Here is a 16,471-nt window from a genome sequence, read left to right as displayed (position 1 = left end):
TTGGTGGAATCACTTGGAAGATATATCAAGGCCATCAAACTTATATTTCTTGAGTACTTACAGGTTTCTGAGAGTAGATAAATAAATCACTGAGTCACATTCATGCTAACGGAGCATAGCAACTAGATTACTGGAAGGGCAGATCATTTAGTTTTGAAAAATAGTAATAACAAGGCATATTGTCTGACTTATAAGAAAACCTCAAGTATCTAGTAACTGGTGAGATATTTAATTGAAATGAGGCAAATTCTAGAATAACATATGACATTGGAATGAGATAGGCTAGGAGGTGGAACCAACAAGGGATACTTGAGCCAAGCAAGCCCTACAGCCTTTCAACATTTTCCCTTGTTTTCTTTCCTTCTCTGACTCTCCTTTCTACTTTTGTTTAAAGCTTAGGGTAAGTAGCATGTTTATAGGCCTAGAAGCCAGAGTTATTGCTGACTTGGGAAGGACAATCATGTTTTCAAGAGTAGATAAGTTCTCCAAAGAGCACCAAGCATGGAGGGGAAGAGTGGTGAGCTGAGAGGGCAAATACCAGAAAGAGGAGGATGTCAGCAAGAAGAATGAGGAAGAAAAAGGGGGCCACAGGCAGGGCCAGTGCATAACATGCAGTGCCTACTGCCAAATGAAAATGAGGGATCTAGGCTCCAAAATTATTAAGAATTTCAGGATAGCAAGAGTAGAGCATTAAACTAAGTGTGGGGCCCCATTATTCAACTGCACAGACTGCCTGACTGTAAAGCCGGCCCCTGCCTCCTAAGAGCCACCAAGTGGCAAGGGAGGCTGCAGATGGCTAAGCTTTAAGAAGAAAGGATAATCAAAAGTTTTAGCTATAAGACAAATATCAGGTAGGTGAAGACACAAAGGAAAAAAAATTGACTAACCCAGAAAGAGATTAAAAGACAACAATTTCAGAAGTTGTTAAACAGAAGCAGAGCTGGCAAGAGGTTTAAAAGAAACCCATTCATTTATTCAAATAGTGGGACATGAAAGAATAGGAAAGAAGCCACGTGGGAGTAGAAAGAAGGGGCTGGGAGAAGGGGCAGTGGTGTTGAGTTGGAAAGGGCAGTTCTTTCTCAGAGAGTGTGTCTTGAAGTACGGGAGGATGAATATACACTCAGTGGTGGATGGACGTAAAGCTCAAGGCAGGCTGAAGGACAGACACTCCAACAGGCCACAAACACAGTGGCATTGTGCAACATACAAAGTTGTAGGCGGCCTTGGGCCCAAAGCCACCATCAAACCAGGCTAGTTATACATCAAAGGCACCACTGGACCCTGCTCACTTAGAGATGTAAACCAAGGAGCCTGCTAAGTCTGGAGCTTACTACGAGTTCTTTTGGAAGGGGACATGTACACAACTATATTCAATTGTTTACAAAACCATCTGGTGAGCTAAGGTGCAGATGACAGATACTGAATTAACAGGTTACCTGAATCAAGTAAAATGTTTATGCCAGGCGTAATGGTTAACTTTATGCATCAACTTGGCTGGGCCATAGTGCCCGGATATTGACCAGACATTATTCTGGATGCTTCTGTGAAGGTGCTTTTTTTTTTTTGATGACATTAATATTCAAATTGGTGGATTTTGAGTAAAGCAGATTGCCCTCTATAGTGTGGGTGGGCCTCACAGAGAAAAAGACTGATCCCCTCCTCTGAAGAAGAGGGAATGCTGCCAGCAGACAGTCTTTGGACTCAAACTGCGGCTCTTCCCTGGGGTTTCAGCCTGCTGGCCTACCCTGCAGATTCTGAACACACCAAGCCTCCAGAACTGTGTGAGCCTGTTCCTTAAAAGAAATCTCTCAATCTTCACACTCCAACTGGTATGTATTTGTATTTATATACATATACATATATGTAATGTTATTATAATGTATTCTATAAAAATAAGATGTGTATATGTTTCTCCATATATAGTAGATATAACAGGATATATGTGTGTGTGTATATATGTACACATATGTGTGTGTGTATATATATATAAATACACACACACACACACACACATACATACACACATACATATTGTGCTGGTTCCGTCTCTGGAGAACTCTGACCAGCATACCTAGAATTCTTCATATCACAATGTACAGGGAGCGGTCTACATAGAGCTGATTCAGCGCATATGTTAAACTTTAGATAAATGTTGAGGGTCTCTGTAGCCTCAAATGTATACCTGTTACCTGTTTCTTGAATGAAAAATGCCTGGGTAACCCCAGTGAATTAGGCCTTTTGTGGCTTCTATGAAAGAGAATGTTGATTTCTTCAAGAGCAGACCTCTCTGTCCTCATGTGGACCATGTACCACCAAGTCCCATCCCTCCTAATTGAAGTCTTACCAGCCAAATTGTTGGAAGGATAGACCATTTGGTGTTTAAAAAAAAATAGTCACAACTAGAAATGTTGTCTGACTTACACTAACTAATTAAAAATGGACAGCTGGAAATATTATTATGAAGAAAGCTTCTTTGTCTAAACAGTTTAGATGAGTTATTATGTTTAAAGAAAGTCCTCGTCGTGTGGCCTTTGCCACTTTGCCACTCTTTTCTGAAGGACAACAGCCAACGTGGTCTGCTCAAAGCTGGAAGTCAGGAGTTAGAGAGACCTGATTCTGCTATGGGAACCGGCTGTGCTACCATGGGCAATTCATTCAACCTTTCTGGGCCTTTTTCTCTACCAGTAAAAAGAAAGAGCCGGAGTATAGCATTCCTGAGGTCAGATACAGCCCTACTGTTGTATAATTTTTATCTGTACACTTAACAAAATTATTTAATCACTTGAGTCCTCAGGGACAAGTTTCATGGGCGACAGCAACAAAAAGTGGGAATGTGACGTAAATGGTGACTTAATTATCTTTCTTGAGAAAACTGAGGTTTCCTTCCTAATACTTCATCCAGGACTTAACCTTGCCAGATTTTTAAAGAAGTCAAAGGTCATAAAAATCTTACATTTTGAAATAACAGACATTTAAGCATCTGATGTAGCCTGGGTCCAATCAGGAGTGAGAAACTACATGGTAGGTTAAACGGAGAAATTCAACATGAAGTATTACGTAAGATAAAAGAGTAACCATGACATATAAGGAAACTCTCTACGGTACCCTAGGGCTGAGGGAGAGGAGCCAGGGAAGGACAAACCTAGAAGCTGTTAGCAACCTGGCACAGAAGTTCACTGGTTTGGTCAGGCCAGAGCTGGTCTGGAGTTGCTGAGCAAACAATAGGCCACTCCCCAGAGTTCAGGCAGGCAACAAGCAATCAGCATCGGTACAGCGTGCAGCAGGATCCAGGTGTCAGTGGAGAAGAAGGCCTTCAGGACACATGGGGCTTGCAAAGGAAGTGACCAAGCTATGTGGACACCCTGGCCATAGGCCAGCTGGATATAGGCTTAATGGGGGCTTTGGTTTCTGTGTCAAGAGTGCTGGAAAGGTTATTACCAGGCTGAGGCTACGAGGTGCCAGGTGGGTTGCATGCTGAGCCTATAGCTGGGGTGGCTGCACTGCGTGCTGTCACAGCTACACCGTCCAACCCCAGCCCACACCACAGTCAGCAAGAAAGCCTCTTCCTCCTGCAGTGCCCGTCTAGTTCTCCCTGGGAGAAAGCCTAACTTTGTACTCACTTTAAAGGAGAAATGTTTAAAGAAATTCCCTGTTCTCACAGAGCATATATTCAAGGGTGCATTGCAGCTGAAAGGCAGTAAGTTGATAACTGACACATCTATCAAGCTTCAATGTCATCTGGTCACTTTCTACAATTCCTTCTTGGATCCTCTCTGAACGATTCCTCCCACTTCCGGACTTGGGTACCCTCGAGTGACTTTTGGCCAATTATCAGCTTTCCCTTCATTATCTGTAGACCAAGAATTACATACCTGGTGTGTCCATGGACCGTCTTAAAACAATGGTTCTCCAGTGTTGTTCATAGACTTCTGGGGTCCCTAAAAGGCTTTCAGGGGTTTTAAGAGGTCACAACTATTTTTAGAGTTATAGCAAGATGGTACGCTTCTCTCTCTGGGATTGGCATTTCGTAGGCAAATTTACTGGTGTTTCAGCACAAATCCAAGCAGTGGCATAAGTGGTACTAGCCAGTCATGCATGTGCAGAAAAAAAAAACAAAAACAAAAAACAGCGTCAATTATGAATGTCCTTGATGAAGCATTAAAAATTATATAATGTTATTAAATCTCAACTTTTGCATACATGTCTTCTAAACATTCTGGTTGATGAAATGGGAAATGCACATAAGCTCTTTGGCTGCATTCCAAAGTCTGATGGTTGTGAAAGGAAAAGCACTTGTATGATTGAGTTGCCAGCTGAACCAGCTGCCTCCCTCACAAAGCAGTTTTTACTTGAAAGGGCAACTGGCTGACACACCGTGCTTACTCAGACTTAGTATTTGTCAGTATTTGCTACAGCCTGGAAGGCAGAAGTTGCAATGAGCTGAGATCGCGGCACTGCACTCCAGCCTGGATGACAGAGCAAGACTCTGTTTCAAAAACAACAACAACAACAACAAAAGCTCCATATACCCCAACTAAATACCAAGAGATTAAATGTGGAAGCCAACTTCTATTAAGCCAGATGTTAAAGATTTCGTAAAAATATAAAACATTGCCACTTTTGCTAAATTTCTTTTATTTTTAGAAAATATAGTTATTTTATGTTTATGTTAATAGACACATTAATTATAGCATTTTTATAAATATTTAGATTCGGATTTATCTTACAACACAGTAAATATCAATAACTTTCATCCACATAAATAAAACCTTTCTGGGATCCTCAACAATCTTTAAAAGCATAAAAGAGTTTGAAGACTAAAATGTTTGAGAACCACAGTCTGAAACATATCTCCATTTTCCACTTGAATTTACAAAATTGCAGGAAGTTATAGGTTTAATGGTTGAGGCCAAGAGGAGATAATTTACCTAAGGTCATTCACATGGTGAAGTAGAGGCAGAGATGGGTCTAGAACCACAGTCTCCGGCTAGTGTGCTACATAACTCAGGCTAGCCATGTATGTGTGTATGTAGTATGTATGCATGTATTTTAGGATGCTTTTCAGAATGCCAGTGAGATAATTTTGAGATCCTCAAGCCACAAAAAGGGAGGGACATCACCCTCCCCTCAAGGTGCATCCTTTTAAATAGGCACTGAATATGAAGTAAGTTTCAGGTGCCTGTGCTTGTTGCTGCTGAAGACAAACAAAATAAAACATCAACTATGTTTTGAGGGAGCTAAGCTCATAGTATGTGGAGAAAGATCATATGAAAGGCAATATATAATAGCATATAATACGAAGTATCAAGCATATAACATGAAGTACAATCATACAGCTTATATAATTACATTATGCTACTAGTACTGGTATCATCATATGGAATATTATATGTGGTATGATATTTTATAATAAGTTGTTATATACACTGTAGAGAACAGGAAGTACTTTGGGATTATAGCTGGCAATTGTGTTCAAAGCAGAATCTTGACCTTGGGAAGTTTGCCATTAGCTGTTAATATATATATATCATCGTCTTTTGACGCTTCCCTTATTGCATTAGTTTCCAAGAAATTGCTATACACAGTATAGCTGAAAGCAGCAGAAATTGATTCTCTTACAGTTCTGGAGGCCAGAAGTTCAAAATCAAGGTGTGGGCAGGGCCAGGCTCTCTCCAGAGGCTCTGAGGAAGAATCTTTCCTTGTCTCTTCTAGCTTTTGGTGTCTGCCACCAATCCTTGGCGTTCGTTGGCTTGTAGATACATCACTCCAATCACTGCCTTCATCTTCACATGACTTTGTCCTCTGCATGTCTGTGCCCAAAGTTCCCTCTTTTTGTAAGGACACCAGTCATGTTTAGAGCCCATTCTAATCCAATGTGACCTCATCTTAAAGTTGATTTCACCTGCAAAGACCCTGTTTCCCAGTAAGGTCCCATACACACATTCCAGGGGGACATGAATTTGGGGGAACATGATTCCACCTAGGACACTGCTTTTGTGCCGGTCCCTGGCCCCCAGTGCTCAAAATCTCTCTGGAACAAAGTCCACCTGGGTTTTCCCTCACACTTTTCAGGATGTGGGGTGCAGCTGAACCCCACCTGGTTCTTCTCTGTTGATGTTTCAGATGGTTGTCACAGCTCATCACATATAACCCATGAGTTTAACAAACTATTTCTTAGGGCCACAAGGCTGTTGGTGTTTGAGGGGGAATAGAGGAAGCTGAAAGAGGGACACCCAGACAGTGGAAGTAAATGGTAGCATCCTTGCATATTTCTATTAGCCTTTGACAATTTTTGTTTACTAAACCTAGAAACATAGTTTAATGTAAGATTAATAAGACATAATGAAAATGTAGGGAGCCATGAAGGACACCATGCCCTAAGCTCCAGGCAGAGCTGATTGCACATGGACCAGAGGATGTCCATAAAATTCAACACCAGCCCTCCCAGCACCAGGGGAGGACCTGTCACCTGGCTGGACCCTCAGGCTGGCTCCAGGAATGGCAGCTCAGAGCACTGGATCTCTAGCCAGACCACCTTGGTTCATCCTGGCTTCACCACGATGATAACCTTAGGCCTCCGTTTCACATTTGTAAGAGCTGAAAATATCCCTCTTTACAGGCTTCTCATGAGAAATAAACAAGTTAATAATATAGGTAAATCCTTTAGAACAATGCCTGACAATATGGACATAAGTTATTATTAATATTATTATTATATGAATTTTTTATGTAGTTGATAAATCCACTATTTTGCTAGTTCCTCCTTCAATTCCCTTACCCTCCCACCACCACCACCAGAGGAAAACAGATAACAGTATATGGATCTGGCTTCTGTTTTTATTTTTGCTTTTTTTTCAATTCTCCTCTTGTTACTTCCACCATTCCTGGCCCTGGGGGAATTCTTCCTGTGTCGGGATGTCTTACAGGACCCAGAACCTGGTACCTGCCAAGTGCTTCTTGAGAAGTTCCTAAGGAACTTACATCATAAACTCAAGTTAGCAGCAAGCTGTTATTAAATTGGTAGCCACCTGTCTGAGCATGTTTTATTGGTAACTTTAGCTCCGTAGGCAGGTGTAGCGCCCACACTGTGCTCTCCTACCTTTCCCATTTTATGTAACAGAGTCCGTGCTCTCTCAAGACTCAGGGGTGGGTCTGTTTCCAGCACTGGGGAAAAGTGAGAACTGTATAGGGAGTGGGGCTTTTGGTATAGTTAAGAGGAAGGTAAAATAACTGTAATTTCATAGCAATTACATACAGCGAACACTGTCAAAGGTTCCAGTTTTCCATTATAAACCTGAGCCCCTGCTGGGAGCAACTTGCAAGGTAGAAAAAAGCGCTTAATGAGGTTCTAATGTATGAAAGAAGGCATCGCTGCCTCCCCACCTGAATGCCGCAGCAGCAAAACAAACCTCAAGGGGGAAAACTGTGCTGAGCTTTGGGAATGCATTTGTTTTCTCCCTTTCTTTTGGAAAAACAAAAACAAAAACAAAACCTCAGTAAGCCCCCATTCCTGGATGTTGGTTGGATTGTTTACAGCTTTGCACGAGTGTGCAGTACCCAGGCCCACACATGCCCTCCCTGTCAGTGGAATCCCCTGCCAGGCCACCTGCAGGGGTCATGGTTTCCAGAGCAGCCAACATCAGAGTCTGGAGCAAATGGGTTATTTCTTCCTGTAAGTACTATGTTGGCAGCCAATAAACCACCCAATGGAAATGAATTCTACAGAGACCAATTCCCCAACCTTTTTTGTTTGTTCATAGGTTTGCTTGAAATTAATTCTTTATGAAATTCATGGATCTGCAGCCCACTCAGAAGTGCAGTAAAGATAGACTTGTTTTTCAGACCTAAAAAAGCCTATTATTTTGAAGAAGGGAAATGAAAGGACAGAAGCGCAGAACACCCAATAATAATGCTGTTATTTTTACATGGGTTCCTGTCTTATCCCCAAGCCCACCCTACAGAAGGCCATAAGCTCCTTGGAGGAGTTCAGTTTTGAATCTCCTGGGCAATTTTCTCTAGTGCCTTGCACATAACTGATAGTCAATATGTATTTGTTGAGCAAAAGTGTAATTTAACAAATGAATGGTTTATTGACAGTGAAGGCCAAGTACCAGCCAGAACTAAGTGGTGTACTGATTAAAACCTTGAGCTTCCTGATTAGCCTCCATATAGGGAGATGGGATCAAAGTCTGAGATATTTATATTCATGACATCCGTGTGGTGTGAACCAAGGACCAAGGGGTGGGGGAGGGCAAACTACAGAGGAACATATTTTGGCTAGGTAGCTGAAGGAAAGCATTTCTAACTGTTAGAGCAATCCTCAGAACGAACTGCTTTGAGTTATATTAATACAAATGACCTGTCTGTGGAGATATTCAAGCAGAAACTAGATGATTACTTGGGGGTGTAGAAGTTGGCATTCCAACATCATTTGTATCAGACTAAGTGATGTTGCAGGTCTACTTTTACTGCAAGATGCCAGGGTTCTATGATTTCATAAAGTTTGATTTTGCATTTCAGTTCAGCAAGTATTTATTGAGCCCTTACATGGTGCCAGGCATTGTCCCGCATGGACATTAAGAAGACAAAGATGAATAATATTAGGCTACTGCCCTTTGAAGTTGCTGGGACATGGTTTTAGTAAGGTCTCCTCAGACCTGCATTTGGGCGTTACAATCTTATGTTCCCTGTGCTAATTGCACCTGCCCACTCAGGACACTGGTTCTCTTTTTTCCAGGCTGGAATCGATGGGGAAAGCATTGGCAACTGTCCATTCTCTCAGCGCCTCTTCATGATCCTCTGGCTGAAAGGAGTCGTGTTCAATGTCACCACTGTGGATCTGAAAAGGTAAAGTACATTGCATAAATGAGGAGTATGTTTAGCTGCATGAACAGAGAACCTTCCATGAAGGAGGGCAAAAGCCTCCCTTGGCTCCCAGCAGCCCCTTGCTCACACTTCATTTTCCAGAACTGTGTCTCAGGGTCCAGTCTTAGCTACAAAAGAGTCTGCAAAGGCAAGTATTTCACTTGGTGCCACGCACTTCACTGACCTGATTAGCAAGTTTCCATTAGCAAAGAAGAAGGAAGGAATGGACACTGGCATTGCAACTAAGTGTCCAGTGCACAGATAGGTACAGACATCTAAAAATACAGGATTAGTCATTTCAGTAGTACTAAGGCCATCATCCGTGGGACCCTAGCAGGACTTCAGGTGTGAGAGTCTGAGTCTTCAGAGAGTTGTGATCCAGACCCTTTCCTATGCTATGTTCCCAGCTTTAGAAGTCCTCAGTGTGACAGCTCTAGATTACAGGCTTGGGTGGAAAGTAGCTACTGTTCTGTTTTTAGAGTGCAGTTTAATGACTTACAAACACCAGGAACCACACTCTTTTCACTCCCACAGAATGTATTCTGTTTTCTGTCTTCTACCTGTTGTTTAAATGTGGAACAGCTCGAGGCTCACCCCATGAGTGTTCATCTTCTGTCTCTACCTTCATCCCTGGTGAGCTTGACATATTCTCCTTGTCATCTTTATATGAATTATTCTACACCCAGAGCCCTGCTCTCATCTAGATATTTTCACTTAGATGTTCTGTTATCATATATGTCTAACATGGTATACATCAATTTGTATCCTTTTCCTTTGAGTTGAGCTCTTCCTGAACTCCTTTTTTCTTCTATTTTCTTTTTCTTTTTATTTATTTATTTATTTATTGAGACAGAGTCTCACTCTGTCACCCAGGCTGGAGTGCAGTGGTGCCATCTCAGCTCACTGCAACCTCTGCCTCCTGGGTGTAAGCAATTCTCTGCCTCAGCCTCCCGAGTAGCTAGGATTACAGGCACGTGCCACCACGCCAGGCTAATTTTTGTATTTTTAGTAGAGACGGGGTTTCACCATCTTGGCCAGGCTGTTCTTGAACTCTTGACCTTGTGATTCACCCACCTCTGCCTCCCAAAGTGCCGGGATTACAAGCGTGGGCCACCGCGCCTGGCCTTTTTCTTCTATTTTCTAGGCACTAAACACTTTCTGCTCCTTTCTATTGCTGCCTTCATTGTTGATCAGTAGCCAAGTCTAGAGCATTCTCTTATTGCACTCTCTCTTCCTCCAAACTCTTTTTCATTGTCAAAGCCTACAACTGGTTCAAGTCTCAACACTGCCATCCTGATAGTCTCATTGTTCTTCAAACTGGTCTTCCAGGTTCACACGTTCTCTCTCTCTTTTTCTCTCTGTCTGGCCCATCCTTTATGTGATTCTAAGGTTATTCTTCCTAAAATAATGCTTTAATCAGGCCACTTTCATGCACAGGAAACCTTTGATGTTTCCCATTGTCCACGGACTTGAGGCATCCAAAGCCCCAATCTGTCTTTTCCTTCATTCTTCCCAACACTCTTTCCCAACACTTCTCACTGTGACCTATCTACTCTGTCAGGCTGGTCTGCCTTCTGCTGTTCTTCTTCATTCGATCCTCTATCCCTTGGCTGAGCTGCATCCTCTGTCTAAAACAAGCCCTCTCTTCCTTCTTGTCCCTGGCCTCAGGCTCAGCTTCAGCCCCACCCCCTCTGTGAGGCCATCTCATACCCATCCCCCCACACTCACAAGCACACCCATCAACTCAGCCTCCCTCCAGAATCACCCAGCACCTGCTGTCTATGTTGCCTTGTGTCGTTATTCAGCGTTTCATCAAGTTATGAGGTTTGCACCCCTAATGCTTTACAGCTGGTGAGAGCTTTCTCATTAAATAATAATAATAATGTATAATCCTTGAAGGAGGTCTTACTACTCTGTGTTATTTGAGAAATAACTGAGACAGATATATTTAAATGACATGCCCAAGATGCCAACTAGAAATTAGAGGGGCTAAAAACTCTATCTGCTTGGTTCAAAAACTATGCTCTCCATAATACATCAGTTATGAAGTTTGTTTCATCTTTCAAATGAGACCTTAAGTCCCTCAAGGACAGACCAGGATCGGGTTCTAAGTTTCTTTATATCCTTCATAGCAACCAGCTTTTCACAGGTCCTCAACTACTATCTGTCAAATAAATGAACTTGCATCCACTATGCAATTAGTGTCTGCGATAACTAAAGAGAGTAGCAGACTTCTGAAAGAGCAGCTTCCTTCAGTGGAGAATTGGAGGTGTTTGGATTGCCATGTGTGAGAGAGGACTTGTATGTCTGCTGGAGAAGAGAGTGGGAGAGGGAATTACCTCTGCCCGCATGCTTCAGATGGTTTGGTTCTTCCTTCACACGAACACACCTGGTCCAGCCAACACCCCTTTGACGTAGGCCAGGCAAGTAGCACCACTCCATTTTTACAGATAAGAAAACTTTCCTACCGTACCCCCCACCCACCAACACACACAGTAATTTCTAAGAAAACTGATTTATTTTCCTGGTACCACCCTTTAGTGACTGAATAATCTTGAACTTTCAGAGCCTTGGTTTCCTCACCTGTGCAATGGAGACAGTGTGTTTTTAATCAATAGGATTATGGTGAGGATTTATTGAGGCAGGCCATGTAAAACATTTGCTATCAGTCCTGTACCTGACTCATAGCAAGAACTCCATGTGTGTTGGCTATTCTTAGAATTATCACTGGGTTCCTGGAGCTGGCAATCCAGTAAGGAAAAGAAGACCAATACTCATTACACAGTTCATAAATCATACCTGGCAATATGTCATCCAATGCTAATGATATAGTCTCAACTATAAATGCTGAAGCAGGGTCAACAAAGACAGAGGGCAGCAACTCTAGCTAAGCATCGGTGGCCGCAGGCAGTACTTTCCAAGGGCGTCTGACTCCAGTGGCCATGATTCTCTAGAGTCCCAGGAAAAAACCCACCGCCACCACCACAACACATTTCTGTATCTTTAAGCCACAGAGAGGTGACTGAGAGCACACATGTTGCTGCCTTGTGTCAGCTCTAAAAACCAGGAGCAAATAAAGAATGTCCTTTCATTGTCTAAAATGAGGGGCATGCACAAAGTAAACAAAGGGACTAAGTAAATTAGATTTTAAAAATACTTTCCGTCTCAATTGTCTGAGTTCCAAGTGCCTCAGAATGCAGCTGGAGAGCGTGTGTGTTTGGGGAGGGACATGGGAGTAGCACAGTAATTGAAATTCTTCTCTTCCCCTCCCAAACTGATTACTCCAGGAATTTGTTTCATTACAGACTCCTCTACCCCCACTGTTTACTTTTTTACAGTTTCTGCGTTTAATGTTTTCCACTCCCGACTCCCACAAGAAATGTGGCATTCTCAGAGAGAGCATTTGGGGTGAATCCGATGTTCCAGCTCTGTCTTGGAAGTCGCCACCATTTTCTCTCCTCTTCCCTACATTATTTTAGTATAAGCCTCCCCTTTCCCATTTTCCCCAATCTGCCAGCCCTTCTTCCCCCTCACTTTGCTCCATTCTTGCTCTTGCATTCTGACCAGCTGGCACAGACACAGAAGCACACTCCTGGATATTAACAGGACCTAGCTGTGTCAAACACAAGGCCACTTTCCTTTCCACTGCACTTGGCCTTCCTGCAGGTAGTCAGTGTGCTCCCCAGTGCACGCCAGAAACACCACTTAGCACTGCTGTGGGCTAAGTGCAGAAAGTTCAATTAATTGCTCAGTTAATTAATTGTTCATTCATTCGACTGGGGCTGCGTTCCAGAATTTCACCCACTTCTCCATCATCTAGGACTTTCTTTCAGGATAATTTAGGACTTTTGGGTCTCCTCTTTCCCAGCGGGGAGAAATGTGCTGTTGCTTTGGTTATCTTGGATTTCTTTAAGTGTCTGACCCAGAAACCAACAGGCACACCAAAGAGCTGTCTGTCTTCTTAGGGACCAAATTTGCTGCCTATTACATGTATATGTGTATGTTACCTAAAAGATCCTACCGGGCCCAGCAAAGTTTGCTATGAGAAGAAATAACTTTCACAAACCAAGTGTTCTATTTGAATCCAATCACAAAGCGGAAGTTGCATTTACTTAGAAAATAAATTGTTTTTAACTTAAGATAGCATTTAAGTAACCCCATAATTTTTAAAAAATAGGCACAATTTCTGACTCCTAGGAGATTTTTGATTTATGTATGTTGAACAGAATTTTTAAATATTTAAAGAAAAATAACTTCTTTCTAGTAAACCTAGAACCATCATAAGTCATATTTTGAGAATAGTAGATGCTTGAATTAAGGTAGATTATGGTGGAGCACGAGTACTGTAGCAGGGGAGTTGCCTGCTGGTCCTCCCCACATTCAACTGAAAGCCAAAAGCCTTCATAACTGGATTGAAGTTTTTACCAATGTCAGACCAACATTTGATTTCTAATTTTGCAGCTACAATCACTCATTTTTAAATTTAAAATGTGTGAGTTTTTGTTGTTGTTGTTTTGAGACCGAGTCTCACCCTGTCCCCCAGGCTGCAGTACAGTGGTGACATCAATGGTTCACAAGTGCCTCGAACTCCTGGGCTCAAGCAATCTTCCTGCTTCAGTCTCTCAAGTAGCCGAGACTGCAAGCACAGGCCTCCATGCCCAGCTAATTTTTGTTTTTTTTTTGTAAAGACGGGGTCTCGCTATGTTGCCCAGGCTGGTCTCAAACTCCTGGGCTCAAGCAATCCTCCCACTTCAGCCTCCCAAAGTGGTGGGATCACAGGCATGAGCCACTGTAGCTGTCTCAAAAATGCATGCTTTATTCATGTAGCCATTAAAAATATGTATCTACTGAGGGCCTCCTATATGCCAGGCATGGTTCTGGGTCTTTTCCCTTATGGAGCTTGAATGGTAAGGCTTTCTCTCAGGTATCTTCTTACTCACCAATACTCCCCAATAGGAGGTTCTTGGTTCAGAATCCTTGGTACTAGCCTACCTGGTGTTTGTGGAGGAATAATCTTAGCAATAAGAAGACTTTTGAAAACGTCTTCATTTAATAGTTTTGTTTTCAATCTAATAGTTTGTTTATTTTCCTGGCTACCCAAAGGCCATATCTGGGGCTGTTTATAGATCAAAAAAAGTATTTTGTTGAGTGTGACAAAAGGCTGACCAATGTTAGACATTAGTTATTAGATATTAAAATATAAGTTACACACAATAGAAGCATCTAACTTGAACAAATGGCCCAAACTCCCAATTTTTTTGTATCTGGAGATATTTGTTAGGAGAAAAGTATGATCTAATTCATTAATTTTTGAAGTATGGAATCATGTAGAGCACATTTTTGTTAGGCAGATTAGTAAAAGAGTTTTTAAAAGCAAAGCCCCACCTCTCCCCTGGGTAATTAAAGCTTGGATCTGACTTAGTCACCTGGATTCTCTCCACTTTTTCAATAGCACTCAACTCCTTCATCTTGACTTGTTGCTCTCTTGCTGACTGCACTGGACACACTTCCTGGGCCACACCACATTCTTTCAGAACTTTCTCCAACCTCCCCTGCCCTACACACCATAAATTTATGCACACCATAAATCTGTTTCCCCTGACAGGCATGTTGGACAGTACAGGGCATCTAAGTTACAATCAATCTTAGGTTTCCCAGAACAGGAAGCACCCTGCTGTAAGCCAACATCTGAATCTTGCTCTCTCTACAGAAAGCCAGCCGACCTGCACAACCTAGCCCCTGGCACGCACCCGCCCTTCCTGACCTTCAACGGGGACGTGAAGACAGACGTCAATAAAATCGAGGAGTTCCTGGAGGAGACCTTGACCCCTGAAAAGTAAGGATCTGTTTCTTTCTGGAGCTGTTGAATGGGAAGGGTTCATGCTGGACCTATAAAGGCCTGGTGTTAACTTTGAGCAGATGCGTTTCCAAAGGAACCTCACCAGTCCAGAGAACAGGACACTGTCTTCAAAGAGAGAGCCTAGGACCCCCAAAGGGCTGCGAACCTCAAAACCACTCCATGAAATCCACTCAAGAGTAGATATGGCCTATATCTACTGTGACCGAACAAGAGCCAGTCACTCCCACCTACACAGAGTGATTTTAGGAGCCCTAGGATACCACGCCTCCCTCGTCCCAGTATGTCCCCTTCTCTCCAGCTCACTTTGCTTGGAAGACCTCAAAGTGAGGGCAAAGTTTCCTTCATTTCAGCACCAGAGCTGAAAGGCTGACAGAATGAAAATAAGTCAGGAAAGGGTAACCCAGGGACTTAAAACAACATCCAGGGTCTTAAATCTGACCAAATCTGGTCTGACTCCACAATTAAACAGATGAAAAAACTAACTAAAAGCAGCTCCTCTTCTGCAAACAGGTTCGGGGAGAGGATAGACCAGAGAGCTATAAGTTCTTGTTGGGTGACACGTTGCTACTGACGGAAAAGATCGTAAAAAGGAGACAGATGGCTTCTAAAATTTACTCAAGCTAGACTTGTTCGTTACAGAATACTGTTATCAAGGATTAAAACAATCACAATTTTTGAAAAAACTAAAAAAAAATATTATATGTAGAGTGAGGCAAGAACTTTATCCTGTAGGGTATTATCCTGCAGTGAGTCCTGTGGGGTATCCTGAGAGGGATTAAGCACAGGAGGAGGGGAGTCCATTTTAAGACCTACTTTAGAGGTTGAGGGAAGTTGGCATCCTAGAGGACCATGAAGCTGGAGATAAAGGAATTAATTCCAGGGACTGTCCAGGCAGGACAGAATGATGGGCTGAGCCAAGACAGGGCAGGAAAATCGAAGGAGAGGAGTAGGAAGGGTTCAGGACATACTAAGTAAGTAAAGTAAGAGGGATTTGACTACTAAAAACCACTATTCTGCATTTATTTTAAAGTTTCATTTATTCATCAACACTTTTATAGCCTTCATTTTGTATCAGGCACCATTCACAGCACTTAGCTAATATGATTCATTTCATCCTTCTAGCATCTTAGGTACTATCATTAACCTCATTTCACAGTCAGGACAGGGTGAGAGTAAGTCACTTACCCAAGGTCGCACATCTAGTGAATTGCTGTTAAAAAATTAAAACTCCCAGTCATGCTCCAATTAAGCCTTAAACAGTCATACATTCTTCCTTAAAAATATTCTTTGTCATCCATATTCAGACAGTTTATTTGCACACTGAGAGTGGAAAGCCACCTCAAGCCCATTGGAAGCAGCTGAGTATACACTTTAAATAAGTGCATTAATTAAATCAATAGGGCAGCCCCACGTAGACACATACATCTCTGAACAGGACACCAGCCAGCCACTTGACTGGAAGTGCCCTGGGGGAGCCCAGACTCCATCCCCGTCCCCGGGACTCAACCTCATGGCTAGCACTGGTTTGAAATCCCACATGAAAAAATATGCTCTTTTCAATAACTAGAGTTTAGACTTTGCCTGGGAGACTCATAGAGGCAAGTTCATGACGCAGTTAACATTTTCCCTTTTAGAAGTAACACTGGCACTCAGGAGTGGGGGCTTCCATCATGATCATTAGGAAGTGGAAAGTGGAAGCAGTGAGGAGCAGAGGGCCCCATTTGGTCTTTTGCCAAGCAGTGGATG

At 42.5% G+C, this 16,471-nt stretch overlaps 1 protein-coding gene across 4 annotated transcripts in view; it reads left to right on the top strand.

The window, feature by feature from the left end:
- Window positions 1-16,471, top strand: part of CLIC5 (chloride intracellular channel 5) — a 178,487-nt gene that overhangs the window by 114,427 nt on the left and 47,589 nt on the right. For all 4 annotated transcript variants that reach the window (XM_050789021.1, XM_050789023.1, XM_050789022.1 and 1 more), the window contains exons 2-3: window positions 8,738-8,847; window positions 14,576-14,701. In XM_050789021.1, coding sequence (XP_050644978.1) covers window positions 8,738-8,847; window positions 14,576-14,701 — 236 coding nt within the window. The remainder of the gene's footprint in view (window positions 1-8,737; window positions 8,848-14,575; window positions 14,702-16,471) is intronic.

This window comes from Macaca thibetana, chromosome 4 (assembly GCF_024542745.1).
Source record: "Macaca thibetana thibetana isolate TM-01 chromosome 4, ASM2454274v1, whole genome shotgun sequence".
NCBI classification, from domain to species: Eukaryota; Metazoa; Chordata; class Mammalia; order Primates; family Cercopithecidae; genus Macaca; species Macaca thibetana.
The sequence above is the reverse complement of the archived record's forward strand: the minus strand, read 5'-3'. Positions and strand labels throughout refer to the sequence as shown.